Below are 18825 nucleotides of genomic sequence, written 5' to 3' on the forward strand. Positions count from 1 at the left end.
AACCTGTATCGCGTGCTTAATAAAAAAAAAATATAAAGACCGGCTTTCCTTTCCGCATCGAGGCGAGCTGAGCGCCCACCAAAAAAACGCGTTATGCATGCCCGATGTGCATGCATTCAATTATAACATTAACTATAATTTTTCAATAATACCATAAACACAATTTAAAAACGATTATGGTCAGAGTTCTCTACCAATTACTTCCATTCCCTTTTAAAAACTGTACCTGTAACCTATGCTACTTTTATGTCGTTTGGCTGGGTTGGCTCTGCTAACCGGCTCACTATTGTAGCTGAATTGTTCGAAACGCCGCAGTATAGACGAACTGGATAGTTTTAAAGGCCTTTTTATCGTTATTTCTATATAGATGCAATAACGATTTTGGAGTTGAATATGGTACGAGTTAAGTATTATAAACATATTGGCGGAGGGTAGAACTCAAAGTGCAGTGTGGTTCCCGGCTCCAATAAAAAAAAGAATAGGACCACTCCACCTCGTTCCCATGGATGTCGTAAAAGGCGACTAAGGGATATGCTTATAAACATGGGATTCTTCTTTTAGGCGATGGGCTAGCAACCTGTCACTATTTGAATCTCCATTCCATCATAAAGCCAAACAGCTGAACGTGGCCTATCAGTCTTTTCAAGGCTGTTGGCTCTGTCTACCCCGCAAGGGATATAGACGTCATTATATGTATGTATGTAGAACTCAATACACACAAAAATCTGTCTGTCCCTTTGTGTTTGTGTTATTATTTGTTCAAACATTATGCACGCAAAATGAACAACAGTTGGACATAATACCATAAGGTATACTCTGCCAGTCGAATCTGAATTGTTCATGTATTACCTGAAGGCTTGCCATCGCCGCATGCGCATGACGGACCGCAAGTGCAGCCCGCACCGCACGCCGCCTTCCCCCCTCCGCACGTGCCTGTAATTAAATTAAATATAAAATAATATTTTTTTTTTTTAGGGATCGTGGCAAGTGGAAAGAGTTAGTCTCTGCCTACCCCTCCGGGAAAGAGGCGTGATTTTATGTATGTATGTATAATTTAGAACAAATATATTTTTTAATTTACCGTGGTTTTATAGGTACGCAACACTGCCTTTATAGAAATGTCGGTAATAGAAAAGCATATCCGCATTGAACCGCTGACGTCTCGGATTTTTTTGAAAAAGATATACTTATGTTCTTCTTTTTGGTAATGATAGTGTTATTCTATTTACTATCGCTAGGAAGTTGAAAAGCCTTTAAACCTTCTGTCTACCGAAAGTTTTAAAGTCGAAGTTGTTTTCTAAAAGGTAGAATAAGCAGGATGAAGTTAAAATGTATTTAATGTCTTATAAGTTAAAATTGAACAACAATTATTTATGTATGTAGTAGAACATTTGTTTTGTTTTTGTTCTAATTCTAATTTGTGCGCTCAACATTCTTTTTTTCTTTTTTTAAAACAATACTTATTTTTAGTGCCGTGTAGTTCCCGGCACCAATACAAAAAATAATAGGACCACTCCATCTCTTTCCCTCTCTTTCTATCATCAAGCCAAATAGCTGTACGTGGCCATTCAGTCTTTTCAAGACTGTTGGCTCTGTCTACCCCGCAAGGGATATAGACGTGACCATATGTATGTATGTATACTTATTTTTTCTCTTTGGACAGTGGAAGCTCTATATACCTATACATTTTAGACATCATCATCAGTCTGATAATTGTCCCGATTTCTTGCTACTTACTTGTAGAGGACAAAGAATCGTGAGCAGTCAGGAGTCAAGATAGGGAATTTACAGTATACAGTATTTGCGTTTTCGTTTTACAGTATATTTGTATTTAGTATATCAAAAAGACAAATATTATTTAATTTATTAATTAAAGGACGTGTTGAATTTATTTATGTAATGTAATTATTTTTCTGAAAACTAAATAGTATTTCCTTATAACTACCTAATTTATACACAAGTACGTGCGATAAACTTAGATGAAAATACCTATCCTATTTATGTTAAGTTATTAAAGCAATTTTATATAAATACTTAATTGGAATATAAATAATGCAATGATAAATACAGAAGAACAAAAATTTGTTTATAATTAAATCAACACGAAAAAACAGAACCGTAGCTAAATCACAAAAACCGCTACTGCGCCATAATCCATGGCAGGCCGCAAAACCATAACAAAAAACAAATCCACGTGGTTCCCAAGAGCAATTACTCAATAAAAAAAAATAACAATACTGGCCGGATACAAATTTAAAAAGTGAATAAAATTAAAAAATATATTTACCTTTACAAGAGTCGCAAGGCGCAGGCATCGCGCGTTGTCTGCCTATGCCCTAGGCTGGATATTTCTAGACCGAACGGTAGGGGTGCGCGCGCAAACACGGCCCCCAGACATCTAGAACGGCGAGCACTCTCGCGGGTCAATAACTGAGTTGCTACGTGGGGGAATCAGGCGATCGGAGCTCTTGCCTGTCTTAGTTCTGGGGCTGCGGGACTTTTTAAATTGGATATGTTTTTCCAGATTATTAGAAATTTCCAGAGTAATATCATTAGATAAAGTAAAGTTAGGTAAAAGGGTCAATCCTCTAAACAAAGGTATTTCCGTATTATAAATTGAATATATAGGTATTTAGTGGAAAGGACAATGCTACAATAAAAATTATTTGAAAATGCGTTATATTTAAAAATAATATGCTTAATTATATATAATGTCAAGGACTATATAAGCACGAGGTATATGCAGTTCCTATCATAACGACGTTAAATCAATGGAATCAATCCAAATCCTCGCGTAATAATAATATATATTAAAAATGATATTACTCTGGAAATTTCTAATAATCTGGAAAAACATATCCAATTTAAAAAGTCCCGCAGCCCCAGAACTAAGACAGGCAAGAGCTCCGATCGCCTGATTCCCCCACGTAGCAACTCAGTTATTGACCCGCGAGAGTGCTCGCCGTTCTAGATGTCTGGGGGCCGTGTTTGCGCGCGCACCCCTACCGTTCGGTCTAGAAATATCCAGCCTAGGGCATAGGCAGACAACGCGCGATGCCTGCGCCTTGCGACTCTTGTAAAGGTAAATATATTTTTTAATTTTATTCACTTTTTAAATTTGTATCCGGCCAGTATTGTTATTTTTTTTTATTGAGTAATTGCTCTTGGGAACCACGTGGATTTGTTTTTTGTTATGGTTTTGCGGCCTGCCATGGATTATGGCGCAGTAGCGGTTTTTGTGATTTAGCTACGGTTCTGTTTTTTCGTGTTGATTTAATTATAAACAAATTTTTGTTCTTCTGTATTTATCATTGCATTATTTATATTCCAATTAAGTATTTATATAAAATTGCTTTAATAACTTAACATAAATAGGATAGGTATTTTCATCTAAGTTTATCGCACGTACTTGTGTATAAATTAGGTAGTTATAAGGAAATACTATTTAGTTTTCAGAAAAATAATTACATTACATAAATAAATTCAACACGTCCTTTAATTAATAAATTAAATAATATTTGTCTTTTTGATATACTAAATACAAATATACTGTAAAACGAAAACGCAAATACTGTATACTGTAAATTCCCTATCTTGACTCCTGACTGCTCACGATTCTTTGTCCTCTACAAGTAAGTAGCAAGAAATCGGGACAATTATCAGACTGATGATGATGTCTAAAATGTATAGGTATATAGAGCTTCCACTGTCCAAAGAGAAAAAATAAGTATACATACATACATATGGTCACGTCTATATCCCTTGCGGGGTAGACAGAGCCAACAGTCTTGAAAAGACTGAATGGCCACGTACAGCTATTTGGCTTGATGATAGAAAGAGAGGGAAAGAGATGGAGTGGTCCTATTATTTTTTGTATTGGTGCCGGGAACTACACGGCACTAAAAATAAGTATTGTTTTAAAAAAAGAAAAAAAGAATGTTGAGCGCACAAATTAGAATTAGAACAAAAACAAAACAAATGTTCTACTACATACATAAATAATTGTTGTTCAATTTTAACTTATAAGACATTAAATACATTTTAACTTCATCCTGCTTATTCTACCTTTTAGAAAACAACTTCGACTTTAAAACTTTCGGTAGACAGAAGGTTTAAAGGCTTTTCAACTTCCTAGCGATAGTAAATAGAATAACACTATCATTACCAAAAAGAAGAACATAAGTATATCTTTTTCAAAAAAATCCGAGACGTCAGCGGTTCAATGCGGATATGCTTTTCTATTACCGACATTTCTATAAAGGCAGTGTTGCGTACCTATAAAACCACGGTAAATTAAAAAATATATTTGTTCTAAATTATACATACATACATAAAATCACGCCTCTTTCCCGGAGGGGTAGGCAGAGACTAACTCTTTCCACTTGCCACGATCCCTAAAAAAAAAAAATATTATTTTATATTTAATTTAATTACAGGCACGTGCGGAGGGGGGAAGGCGGCGTGCGGTGCGGGCTGCACTTGCGGTCCGTCATGCGCATGCGGCGATGGCAAGCCTTCAGGTAATACATGAACAATTCAGATTCGACTGGCAGAGTATACCTTATGGTATTATGTCCAACTGTTGTTCATTTTGCGTGCATAATGTTTGAACAAATAATAACACAAACACAAAGGGACAGACAGATTTTTGTGTGTATTGAGTTCTACATACATACATATAATGACGTCTATATCCCTTGCGGGGTAGACAGAGCCAACAGCCTTGAAAAGACTGATAGGCCACGTTCAGCTGTTTGGCTTTATGATGGAATGGAGATTCAAATAGTGACAGGTTGCTAGCCCATCGCCTAAAAGAAGAATCCCATGTTTATAAGCATATCCCTTAGTCGCCTTTTACGACATCCATGGGAACGAGGTGGAGTGGTCCTATTCTTTTTTTTATTGGAGCCGGGAACCACACTGCACTTTGAGTTCTACCCTCCGCCAATATGTTTATAATACTTAACTCGTACCATATTCAACTCCAAAATCGTTATTGCATCTATATAGAAATAACGATAAAAAGGCCTTTAAAACTATCCAGTTCGTCTATACTGCGGCGTTTCGAACAATTCAGCTACAATAGTGAGCCGGTTAGCAGAGCCAACCCAGCCAAACGACATAAAAGTAGCATAGGTTACAGGTACAGTTTTTAAAAGGGAATGGAAGTAATTGGTAGAGAACTCTGACCATAATCGTTTTTAAATTGTGTTTATGGTATTATTGAAAAATTATAGTTAATGTTATAATTGAATGCATGCACATCGGGCATGCATAACGCGTTTTTTTGGTGGGCGCTCAGCTCGCCTCGATGCGGAAAGGAAAGCCGGTCTTTATATTTTTTTTTTATTAAGCACGCGATACAGGTTTCGTACAATAAAAAAAAATGTGTACACATATAGAAGTGATTTAGTTTATAATCCTTAAACAGGCGTGCCTAAGTGCAAAAATATTTACAAAACTATTCTACCTTCTGTTACCAACTATTATTCGAGTTGAACATAGTAGTTTGCGTAGGTACATATGTTTTTCTCGTTAAGAATCGAACATTAGGTAGAGGTTCTTGTTTGCTTTAAAATATTATATCTAATTGCTTTTTTTTTATTTTTCAGGGGGAAAGCCTTGTTGCCAGGGCGGTGGCAAATAAACCAGCCTTAAAAAAAATCTCCAAATGAAAATTAAAAAGTATTCTATATTTATTTTAGTCTATGTCTAAAAATAGCATAATAAAATATGTAGATCATTCTCGAATTATATTTTAATATTTAAAATGTTGTGTGGTCATGAAATAAATGTGTTTAGGTGATAAATAGTTTTAAATAGCTTATTTCAATAACTATATGTAATAACTGTATTTGAAATATTATGTAACTAACTAGTTAAGATTTGTCTTTGCTTATGTCTAATTAAGTGTAGTAGTAAAAGATTTGTCACATTCAGTGTTTGGACTAGCTTATTTCTATTCAAATGGCAAGTCCCTAGTACTTTTAATACTCATTAAATATAAGTCTTGTATATGTGAGCACGCACACATGCATAATCTGTGTAGTGTTAATTTAGTAAGTATAAAATAAATTACTTAGCTGAAAAATGTGTTTTATTTTGTGCCTCAATGTCGAGAATATATTTTGAGCACTATACATTTGAATGTTTTATTTATTTAATTTTGATAAACTTCAATAAAGATATCAAACGTTTATTGTGTGTATTGTTACAAACAGTAACAACCTTGAGTGCTATGATACCCAAAAATAATTATTTTAAAGGAGTATATAGCAAATCCTAATTACTTTTAGGTAGTGTTCATTAAAATTTTTTGCAAAAAATTTTGCGTAGTAAGCGAAAAGGAAGATATAATTGAAAATACACAATTTAATTAAACATTTTTATTTTACGACAAAATGTATATGAATACAATTATCATGGAAGCAATTATTATGGGACTTCTTTGTATTTCAATATTACAACTTAGCATACGTATCCTAATTATAGGAATTTTATGACATTTAGCAATGAAAAATATAACTGCTAAACTTCAACAGCAAAAACTATATAAAAAACATAAAAGGCTATATAATAAGTAGTTTCGAAGTTAGTTATACAAGGAAAATATAAAAATGGTTTTACACTAACTAATCCGAAATCAGTCTCACATCAGCAGCCACATTCCAAATTCGACTTTTAAAAAATGTATTCCAAAATGGAACGTGAACGTTGATGTTGCCATTACAAAATCTACCATCAACTTACATATCACTCTACAACAATTTGACGCACGAATTGTTTTTTAATTAATACTACTCGAACGGCCAATTGTTATGGTGTAATAATCTAGCTTGGTGTCATGGCGGTGTCATCTTTCGATGTCAAATAAAAAATATGAATTTACTGCCGCCCGCTAACATTATCTCTCTGCTTTTAATCAACAATCATATCAGGAAACAGAATGGTCTAATTAACAATAAATAACTACAATCGCTGACTTTGTCAGAACCGAGGTCTAAAATATAATATATGTCCATAAATATTCATATTTTAACTCTGTTAACGATCGATAACTGAATTAATCTCTCCAAGACTTCAACATTTGTAAAACGTTACAACCATTACGTTTAATATCTTTTGTTTTAACGATAAATAGATAATATCATCCAATTTTTTCTGACGCAGCAATTAACCTCTCTGGTGACTTAAAATTACCTATACCATTAATAAAAAAATAATCCAAAATATATAATATTAATAATTGATTATTTTTTAACAACAACTCTAAATACCTATTTTTTTATATTTTAGTAAAATATACGGGTATTCAGAAACAATCTACTGATGCTTAATAAATGAATAGGTAACAATTGTTAACCCAGAGACGTAACCGAAGTTTGCATTGCGAATATAAGTATGAAATCGTCAGAAATACTTTATTACATACATTTATTCTGTAATAACTTAATTAATAACACGGTAGAATAAATAGGCCGCATTGTACACACAATTTTCTTTCAAACAATTTCACGACACCATTTAAAAAATATAATAATCGTAAACACATTAATTCATAGCAGACTCTAACAAATGCACTTTGTTCTCAATTCCACAGTTATTCAAAAATATCAATTATAACTTTAGAATCATATACTTCAGAGAAAAAATATCTTTTGCATAACAATTTTGTACACTTTATTTCATTTTAATTTATGTTCTCAATATCTCATGTGCTTTTACAATGTAAGATTTATTAACTATGCTAATGATTGATTTTATTATTCTCTCTCAACATAACATTCCTAGATGTATTATCAGAAGAGATAAGAATGCAGACCATTTATTTTTGAATGAGTAACTAGTTAAACAGGTCTACAACCTTATTTGGTGTAGGTATCTGGCATTAAATATTTTCATTGACTTTTAGGAAAACTCGAGTCTAATGTTCTCTCAAAAGTAAATAACTCTGAAGTTTTTTCACGTACATTGTACGTAATTTTCATTATGGCCTTTCAACATTTACCACAACAAAGTACACATATTACGTAACAGTATACAACGCTTTAATTATCATGTTTCATCACAATAATCATCACTGAGTAATCATCACAAAGTCTTAAGGACACGACATAAACAATTAAACATTAATCAATAATGACGTAAATTTTGGCGGAGTTTTGACAGTTGTCTATGGCACCGGCTCTTCTTCTGTCCCTTCCTCGGAGTCGTACACGGGCGCTCCGTTCTTCATTTGAATCACTGATTTCTTCCTGTGTCTGTGCTCCTTCAGATCTTTCTCAATGTTTCTGGAATCAGTCAAAGAATAGTGAGGTATATTGGAACAATAAATGCTACTGGCTTTTGAGCAAGTATATATCTAATGGCAGCATTTTATTTGAGAATACGTTGATACCTAAAAATCACTGGGGATTGAGAACGGTTCCCATGGCGACCATGCTTTTGACAATGATTATTTTAAGAGTCCGGAAACGGTTTTTTAATCAAAACTAGATCTAGAGATATCATGATATGATTAGATCTAAAATTACTATCGATACAGTTAGTCTGCGCTGGATTATTGATTGAGGCATAGGTACTAATGTTTTAATTAGGAATTTTATCAATATAGTTTTATAGACAAGCTTATCACCAACCTTGCGCTAATCAGCGGATGTAAAGCATTCTTCAGACTGTTGAAGATGTAGGGATGCGACTGTTCTTGACTGAGCAGCAGGTCTCTGGCAGTTTCCAAAGGCTCCCCAATCTCCTCTATTGATCTTCGTACAGCCATTTTCTCCTTAGCACCACACGGCTCTGACACTGATCGCTCGATGTGCTGATTTTTTCTGTAAATAATGTAAAATGCAGTTGAAAATATAGTTTAGACTACCAAAAATATTGGGATCCTTCCCGCTTGTGCTGTTTTTTCTGCGCGAACGGACATGTCGAAGGCTGGTAAAAGTGGCTCGGGCCGGGCCCCGAATCATTGCGAGGTGGGTGCTACCGGGGACACGCAAAGGTGAGAGAGATATAAAAAAAATACTGACCCTGTCTCGTCCGTGCTGTCTTCACTGCGCGGACTGAGCGGCGGAGACTGCTCCCGCGCACGGAAATCCGGCAACATGCGCGCGCGCGCAAACGCTTGCAGCGCTCGCTCGCGCACGTAAATGAACGGTCGGATGATGCGGATATCGTGCTCTCTGAAAGTTAAATATTTTATTTACAGATGTTCCGACTAATCTGGAATTATTTTAGTTATTATCCAGAACTTACTTTTATAAACGATAAACCTAGTTTGAATGGTGGTTTAACCTGTTCAATTTACAAGACCGCCACAAATAGGCATTTGTTCTGTGCTACGGCCGCTACGCCGTAGTTATTTGCGTAGCATGGTAAGTGGCCGTTGGAAAAATAGGTATTTATTATTTTGAAAAAAATACCTGATTCTGTAGTGTGCCTTTATCGTAGCAAGTGTTCCGGCATGTAGCGCAGCGGCTAAGAACGCTCGCGCGGCATGGTCTAAACTCTGTGCTACGGCCGCTACGCCGTAGCCGTGTGCACGCGCCGCGGCGTAGGCGCGCCGCCGTGTAGCATGCGAAGACCAACGGTGGAGCTCCGCAACTTTGCTCGAGTTGCTACGTCCTGAGATAAAAACATTTTATTAATTAAAGAGCAAAGAGTTGACATATTATGTGAATACAAATTTTCATAACAATAGAAAAAGCAAAAGTTTTTAGACAGGGCAGTCTTACGATTATGACGTCTTAAACATAAGTAGGTTCATTTTTACTTTTATAACCCACGATTTCTGGAGCTAGGGTCCGGTTATTTAAGCATTGAAGCAAATGTATATTTTGTTATTTGTATATAATAAATAAAATTGATGCTGCATTGAGGCAAACTAAAAAATATATGGGTTCACAGAGACTCACTTTCACTGTCGATGTCATCCAACTTGTCTTGGTATATGAACTTAACTCCTAAAGTTCTACAGTACGCCATGAGGTGAAGGGGATCCACCTCGGATTTATCTTCATGCACGAATAGTGCACCTGAAACAAAATAATACGTTGGTTATATCTACATTATTGTTAATGTTTATGGTTACTGGCTAAATAACAACGATAATGACTGGATAGAATCAAACTAAAATAATCTCAATAATATTAATACGCTTCCAAGATGTACTGATACATACGGGCGCTGAATAAATAAATGTCCACATAGCAATCAACATTTCCTAACCGATGTCAAAACAATAATGTGAGTGTAACGTAACTCAATACCAACAAATGATTCGCTGTTTTATAAGAAAAGAAAGAGCCATATTTTAAATTGAATATCGCTGCATCTTGTCTCTTTAAATATCTTATAGTTGTCTGCACTAATCCTTTATTCTTCTAAACTTACCAATACTGAAGTGCGTCCCTTTAGAGCGAGCGTAGAACTGGTATTGGTGCATGGTGTGAAGCAACGCCAACGACTCGCGGCTGCCCGACAGGCAGACCAGCACCTTGTCCCCTGGGCGCACCATGCTGAATTCCTGTAAAGCCTGAAATGGGAGAAAGCGTTACAGGTTATTGCCTAGTTATATTAGAAGTTATGACACCAATATTATAAATTATTTCACATTAGCTCTCTCTCATTTTTTCAAATTCCCAGTCGCATCCTCAACTGCTGTGCTCCAGAGCCGGGAGTCCCTATCCCGACGTTTTAAATTAAAAATGATATTATTTGGAACATTAATTTCAGTATTACATTTATAGACATAATATCCTTTCTCGATTTTTCTTTAACAATAAACAGAACATTCTTCATACTGTTTCTTGTGTTTATACAATTTCCATGAATTGGTAAATAAATAAATATTTCCGTCAATTAGATTATTTTCATCCTAATTCAAAATTCTTAAAGTCCTTATGTATTAAAAAAGATTTAATTTAATTACCTATTTAAATCAATAAACTTTCGTCACAATAGACAAATAAATTAGGTTTTTTTAAGTAATCCAGCCCGACGACTGCAAGCCGCGGGCCTATAATAAGATAGTTGAATAACTAAGAGTACCTACGTGGCCACAATAAAATGATCGGCCGTAAACAAAAACACAACCGGTTTCGCCTCGAATCCACTCCGATACCTGGTGTCCACAAATACACTCATTTTGTCCATTTAAGTACCTACCTATAGGTATGAACATGTTCGTTTTATTTTATTTGAAAATTAAATAATTGTAATACCTATATGATATCGAATTACGATGGAGGAACCTAAAATATTCTAACAAATTCATTTATAGATAGATAGATCTTTATCTATCAAGCTAAGTTTGTTAAAATTTAATTTTGTCGTAAATTTAGGTAAATATCTTTATATTTACCTAAATTTAAATTTACGACAAAATTAAATTTTAACAAACTTAGCTTGACTTGTTAGGTTGGTATAATTTCTTACATGTATGACAAACTTTAGAAAATATTCCAAGTGAGGAAATTAATACTTTTAATTTATGTGATATTGTTACTAATATTTAAAAGCAACACTATTTTGCTACCTCTGCTAGATACATACCTAATCCAGGGTATGTTACAGAAAAATGAAGCTTTTATCATAAATAAGTATTTTAGTATATTATGTACCACTTTAGATTGGGACACAGGTTGATTACTCAGTAGAAGAATACAGGGAATTGATTCTACTCACGCACTTTTATTTAATAGAAATTCCCGACGCTTGTGTATTTTTAATTCAAGGTTGTAAGGATTGGTAATTTTCTATTTATAAGTTAATTTGAATGCATTACAGGCACAAAGGCCCAATACAAGTATTTGTAGATATGCCAAACATGTGGCGCATAGCGCCAAAGTTCCTACATACTTTCATATCTCAGTATCAAAGATTCGTATATTTTTATTTATAAAAAATAAACTGAAATATTATAGAAGTGACTTGAGCTGCTTTTCATAAAATAAGTTTTCAAAACTAACTCAGTCTATTTATCTGAAATATATGAGTGTAATTTATTTAAAAACAAAATGTAGGACATATAATAAAGTTTTCGTCCTTGAGATTTGTATAAACATATTATAATTTGAAAGGCTTTAAAGACTTAATTAGTCAGTAGTCAGATGGATGCTTTTACTCATAAGATTATAGGTATACATACAATACATGTCTGTGACTTTAAAGTTTCAAGATGAAATAAAGTAATAAGTTTAAATTTCTGCGCCAAGCTCTTTTCCGAAGGGCACGTGTCCATTATCTTACTTTAGTTTTCTTTAAAGCTTTTACAACTACTGCTATCACATATATATTTTAAAGGTCAAAAGATAAAAAAGAGACTTAATGTAATAAAACTATTGACACATTACCCGAACAAAATGAGTCTTTCTTCTCATAAAACAGTTTGAATGCCAGCCTCTTCAGAATGCATTAATAGCATTCCGCGATAGAATGGCAAAGTGCATTAGACTGCAGATAGTGCGTCCGATGCGGTGTCAACGACCCCGCGGCAATCGCTACATCAATAAAATAAATAAGCAGTTTGTATTCAATTTTGTTTTGTTGTTTATTTACGAAAACTGAAACAGAATAAACCTTATTTTGTTCTCGTAATCTATGTATAATATACGACTAAAATGATAAAGATGGCCTAAACTTATTCTTTTTCATAGTCATTGCACTCTACGGAATAGTTTGGTGGTAAATTGAAGTTGGGTAAATTACGGTATTTAGGTGCTATGGAAATTCTTTTATAACAGTGTAGGCAACAGACAATCGAGTTGTTTAGATTCTCTTTCTTTAAATGTTGAACATATATAACATTAGTATAGAATACTAGAGGCCGCCCGCGACTTCGTACGCGTTGAATCAATCCCGCGGGAACTCCGGGATAAAAGGTAGCCTATGTGTTACTCAGGTCTCCAGCTATCTACATACCAAATTTCATCGTAATCGGTTCAGTAGTTTTTGCGCGAAAGAATAACAAACATCCATACTCATATACACAAACTTTCGCATTTATAATAAGTAGGATAATACCTACACTCTTTTGTTCAGAGGTTTGCCTCCATTTGACCACATTTGTTGTGATCAGTAAAATGCCACTGTCAGAATATTATATGAGTTAGTTCTTCTTTTGTTTTTGGAGAGACACCATAAAGACAGGCAATTACGAAATTGTAGCAATACCTATTTGCGTAGGTATTCCATATGAGAAACTATGGGTGCTTGGTCAATTAGTATATTGCTCCCAGAGTTAGGTATAATATAACTGAACTTATAAACTATATAATGCTACAAATCCAGTGTCCAGGAAAGAATTAAACTGAAGAAATACTTGCATATCATGTCAAGAGGAATGCCAAGGATCGGGCAGAGTAACTATAAAGTAAAATATCAGGGAGATGACCCGATACAACAAATATTTTAATTTTCATTTTTTTCAATCAATTTCTGAGTGACTAACTGACATACAACGAATAGCTCAAAATGATGAATGTGTGTGTTAAGAGGTGTACTAAAAAGGATTATGCATAGCTCCCGCGAGAATGGAATTTAGCGGAATTTTCGTATTACGCGGACGGAGCCGCGGGCGTCTTGTTGTAGATTATATGTTTCTCAATTAATATCACGAAGGTACAAGTCTGTTGCAGAATGCATTCACCAAGCGAAGAGAAAGTTAGAAAATGTCGTAGATTGTCGCTACACATTAATTAGACACAGTTACGGCCAGCCATATTGTGTGCCGTAACCTGTGATGTAACCGAGAATGTTTTAATTATAAGTTACTAACAAAATACCACAGCTTTGTCTGCAAAGGCCTCTGTTGTACATTGCGCTAAAAGTAGATTATTTTAATTCACCGGACTGCGTATATAAGTACCTAAAAATAAAGACAACTTTTTAGGTAAATAAATGAGGGTTTAAATGTGTAAAACGCATGGTGTTGACTCCCGCGTTATTTAATTAATGTGTGAGTGAGTACTTGAAGGATTGACTTTGGAGTGTCAAGTCTATTGAAAGCGAAGTTCGAAGTCTATAATAAATTTACTGAAACATAAGGTTTTGCAAAACTTGAAAAGAACACATATGCTATTAAGATGTTGATTACTCATCATTATTTCTTATATTTCTGGTATGTGAAATATTTGAGTATAAGCTAATGAAAGCACAAAAAAGAAATATTGAACACGATTTCTCATAGGGACGAGCAGGAACCATGGATCTTCATTTGCTATTGTATCCCTCATCTTATCACATTCGTTGATGGAACTACGCCTTATCTATCCTCATCTTTCAAGTTTAATCTGACGAAGTATAAACTATCTTACTTTTACAAAAGTAACTAAGTACATTTTGCTGCGTAGCTCACTTTTTTATAGCGATTAGTCCCGTCATCGCCAGGTCATTGCCCAGGCAATCGCGGTTTTTGTTCAACTCTCAAGATGTTAGATTACCCATGCTTTTTTGGCAGGCACTCCATCGAATTCAAAGAATCTGTGACAAGTACCGAAGTTATTTAAGATTATTGTCGAAATAATAGATTACTTTTTTAACTATTGGTTGCTTTTATATTATTTCATTTGGACTTTTAATACTAGGTAGTGTATGCACTTTACATTAATTACTCTTTCGCTTTTCCATGGATGAATGATAATACCCGATTATGGAAAAGGCTTACAAACTTAGAGTTTTCATTATGGGTCATAACTATTTTCTTGGTTTGATATAAAGTACAAATCTCAAAAGTTAGTAACTAGGTACCTACGTGCAGGAAATTTAGTCATCATTTCAATTGCGTCCATATTGCGTCACATCACGGTCTGATGGCAAAGTACACTGAACTGAGAAAAGTTATTCGCATTATTTTTGCTAGTCTCGTAGATCAAAAAACCCGCATCACATTCAATACCTATAAGAATTTCGATGATATCTCAAATGATCTTGTTGTCATGTCCTCATAAATAATAAAATAATAAGTAATATTCAAAATTGAAAGGAATGAAAAGTGATGTGACCGAATAAAACAATGGATTTAAAACAAAAAATAAATTAGTTTATTGAATACTGAGCATGCTTAGTGATTACAAATAAATAACTTACGGCTACAATAAATATCAGTGCGTTTTACCATTATGCCTTGTATAAGTCCGGTAAATTAACTTCATTTCCTTGACAATGCATATGATTTAGTATTGATTTATTTTACTCCTATATCTTTTACTTCTTTTGGCCGGATATTTATAAACATCATTTTTATTCAATTAATACAAATAAAAACATCATGGTAACTAGTTATTTTAGCCAACTTTGTAAATTGATATTGGCGGATAGTCACTTTCGAGCTTTTTTCAATATTAAGTGCTTAAATATGAGTGTCGAAGAAATGAATCTCTTAATTATTTTTTAACAGTCGAAATCATTCAATTTTAGCGTGTTTCCTAGATTTCAGCATCATTCGTCTTAGAACAGAATAGCACACCCAAAATATGAGATATAGCCTCGAATCCGTGTTAATTATCATGTAACAAGCTCCAATTGCGACCAATATACCGAGGATGTTTAGGATTATCTTCATGGACACTCTGTAGGCTTCTTCTGCGATGTATGTGTCCTTGTAAGTCTTCTGCTGAGGGTGTGAACTCTTGCACGGACAGCTGGCTTCGCAATCATCGTGGTGTAGAGTCTCTGCAAAAAAGGAATCATATTCAGTAAATATAAGCAGTCGCGCTTTTCAGTCATGTTCTTATTTATACTGGGTCAAATTTGTGTGAAAAGCTGACTTACAAGCTTTTCACATGAAATAATCCCTAGCTCCAAGCAGTCTTTCAAGTAATTGCACTTATATCTACCCAAACATTAAAAAGAAAAATGAAAATGCAACCGAGAATCCAATGCGATGGTGGTGCAGTGGTGGAGATATTTCTATATATCAAAGTTCCAAAGCCGCTTGATGCTGCTAAAATTGTTTAGGCGTTTATGAATTACCTATGATAAACAGTAAACTTCAACAATTTTTTTTTTAATAAGAAAGTATGACATTAGTGTACCTGAGGCTTATTTATTCCATGAGTTGAATTCTTGAAATACTTTTCAAGTTTTAGTTGTCGAGATTTACACATAATTCTTTTAGTTACTTAATTATTGAATTTTAGATATTGGTATCATTACTTAAACTAAATTGAAATCTTTTAAATAATAACATTTGCTTATCTTTCAACGAATTGCAATAAATTAATGAAAAAAGCTTAAATTATTCAAATTAAATTTTACCTTCAATAGTTTCGCAAATGGTAACCATATTGCTGTTGGAAGCTGACTAGTTACGACTGATGAAAATTTAATTAATTTTAGATACTTAAATATTGGTTTACAATGGAAGCTGAAGGTCTTCCAATATGAGGAAGTGGTGGAGGCGGAATCAGATTGAGAAACCGTGCGGAAACAGGAAGAGATTTTGTGGTAAACGATGAGTTTTTTGTAGTGAAGATTGAAGTTCCTGAACAAAATACCAAAAAAATCCCTCATTGCATAGTCGAGTACTGAAGAAGTCAATGCTAGAACGCTGTATGTTCTGAACGTGAAATTGATGTATTGAAATCAACGTTTTCAATATTTGAAATATCAAGCTTTGTTAGAATTTTAATTAGGCAAAACGTGAGGTACAATAGATTTTCTAATGAAAACTCATTAAATGACGAATAAGAAGATTGGAAAAAGCAGGAAATTGGAAAAAATATAAAAAAACATTTTATCTTTTCGCATTTTATGCCATTCTGGGACGCTTTAGCCTAAACCTTAAGGTGCCTATGTGTTTTTTCTTAAATACCTAACTGTATGGTTTTCGATTAAGTTATATAGAACTCGTCTCTCTCTCTATCTCTCTATTGATTTTGATGAAGATAAGTTCAAATATTGCATTGAAAATTTCCATGGCATGGATGAAGAGCTCTTGCAATTTTGCAAAATCTGTTATCACCATGTTACAGGTGGTTGCCTGGATGCGATTTCAATGTGATAAGGCCGCCTTTTGTACATTATTTTAACATACTCGTATATATGTTTAGGATAATCCTAGATTAAGCTTATGTATATAATTTATTGTTATAACTATAAATTAACTTGCTTACTCAATCTGTGTAACTTCTTCCGTAAATTATTGCTGTTATTTATTTAATTTAATTTTATGTTCAATAAAGGGAAGTGTCTATCTATTTATTCACATGCACGCTCTCCTTTTAGTCCCTAAGAACATTCTAGTAATGCCCTTAAAAAAATTCAGATTAACAAATATGCCTAAAATGTTAATATATTTATTACCTGACGGTTTTATAGAGCCCTTATAAAGTTACAGTTTTACTGGATATAGAAATTGACTGCACATACAACAATGAGCATATTTATTGTCAAAGACGTTTATCTATTGTGATTTAAGATAATAAAATATGAAGGCGGTTGTTTTTTTTTCACAACCTTGATCTAGAATAGATTTTTTTCAAAGACGTTAGAGTATAAAACTTCTCAGTTAGTTGGAGTAGGTACAGTTATCTGATAAACCGATAGCCAGCAGATACCAACATGCCTTCTCCCTGCGAACCTTGCAAAAGTAAGTTAAGTAAAATATATCTTTATTTTAATGCCCTAAGAGCGAAAAAGGGAATTAAACAGTGTTTATTCTGCCATTTTCTAAAGTATAAAAAACTAGCCATTTTCTCAGGACTTTGTTTCCTAAATTTCCAAAAAGGTGTAGGGCGATTGATGATTGCTGATTTAATATCACTGCATCAAGTTTCATCACAATTAGTTATTTCAACAACGTTTCAACAGTAAATGTTCTGGAGTTTTTTCCTCTTTAACATATTTTTGTTTACTGGCAAAATATTAAATGTCTATAGTAAATTTGTTATCTATCTCATCAACGTTTAAAAATCACATAATCTAGAAACAGTGCCTAAGAAAATGTATTGATTCTGATGTAAACCTTTTTTCACCATCTTGCATTATCGATTATCTATCATTACGTATTGTTAAACCGGTTATGAAATATTATGATGTTTTAAGTCCACTTGCCTTATTTATAACAGTTTTCCTACAAAGATCTCAGTGTCAGGTAGAGACTGACCTTTGAAAAACGTTATAACTTTTACATTATTAATTTAGATACGTGCCAAGACGGAAGCTGCAAGGATAATTGCTCATGCAAAGACTCGGGCTGCAACGACTGCTCTTCTAAAGGTATGATAAATTTTAGCTTTATTTTCTCTTTGAATATTAGATCCTAAAAATATCCCCAGTTACCTGTAAAACCTTTTAAGAAATCATACGAGAATGGGAAATCTATAAAATTTGATATACGTAACGTAATCAAATAATTTTTATTCTAGTTCTTTTTTAGCAAAGAACTATTGACGATGATTCCGAAAGGCTATTGATTTATTTTAATCGTGTCCTGTCAATGTGATGTACTATTGTATTTCCATGGAATCATGTGAATTATACAAACTATCCCCTATACAATGCCCAGTTGTGACCAAAACGACGTAAATAGTGCTCTGAGCGACGGACCGACGCAACCACACGGCAGAAATCATACTAAAGGGCACATACAAGTATATACAATGATACCAGAACTAACCCAATATGTCGTCAATTCCAGGTGGATGCTGCTAATTCATCTGTCTCTTCATCATGGACCCTCACCGCCGCAGACTGCGCCGCCCCTCCTTCGGCGCCAGGGTCAGCAAGGCTCTGGAGAAATGCTTCCCCGTCGCTTTCTGCGTTACCTTCTTCATTACTATCGTTCTGTTTTACTGTTTAATATAGAGGGTTCTAAATGTT

The 18825-nt window shown here is 34.1% G+C and overlaps 1 protein-coding gene across 1 annotated transcript in view; it reads right to left on the reverse strand.

Moving 5' to 3' along the window:
• Window positions 1-6371: 6371 nt before the first annotated feature.
• Window positions 6372-18825, reverse strand: part of LOC132903040 (tRNA-cytidine(32) 2-sulfurtransferase-like) — a 198856-nt gene continuing 186402 nt past the window's right edge. The window contains exons 2-7 of the mRNA XM_060950232.1: window positions 10396-10537; window positions 9918-10037; window positions 9426-9627; window positions 9033-9185; window positions 8640-8831; window positions 6372-8291 (exon numbers count right to left, since the gene is read on the reverse strand). Of these exons, the coding sequence (XP_060806215.1) occupies window positions 8174-8291; window positions 8640-8831; window positions 9033-9185; window positions 9426-9627; window positions 9918-10037; window positions 10396-10519 (909 nt within the window). The 5' untranslated portion in view covers window positions 10520-10537 and the 3' untranslated portion in view covers window positions 6372-8173. The remainder of the gene's footprint in view (window positions 8292-8639; window positions 8832-9032; window positions 9186-9425; window positions 9628-9917; window positions 10038-10395; window positions 10538-18825) is intronic.

Source organism: Amyelois transitella, chromosome 21 (assembly GCF_032362555.1).
Source record: "Amyelois transitella isolate CPQ chromosome 21, ilAmyTran1.1, whole genome shotgun sequence".
NCBI lineage: Eukaryota > Metazoa > Arthropoda > Insecta > Lepidoptera > Pyralidae > Amyelois > Amyelois transitella.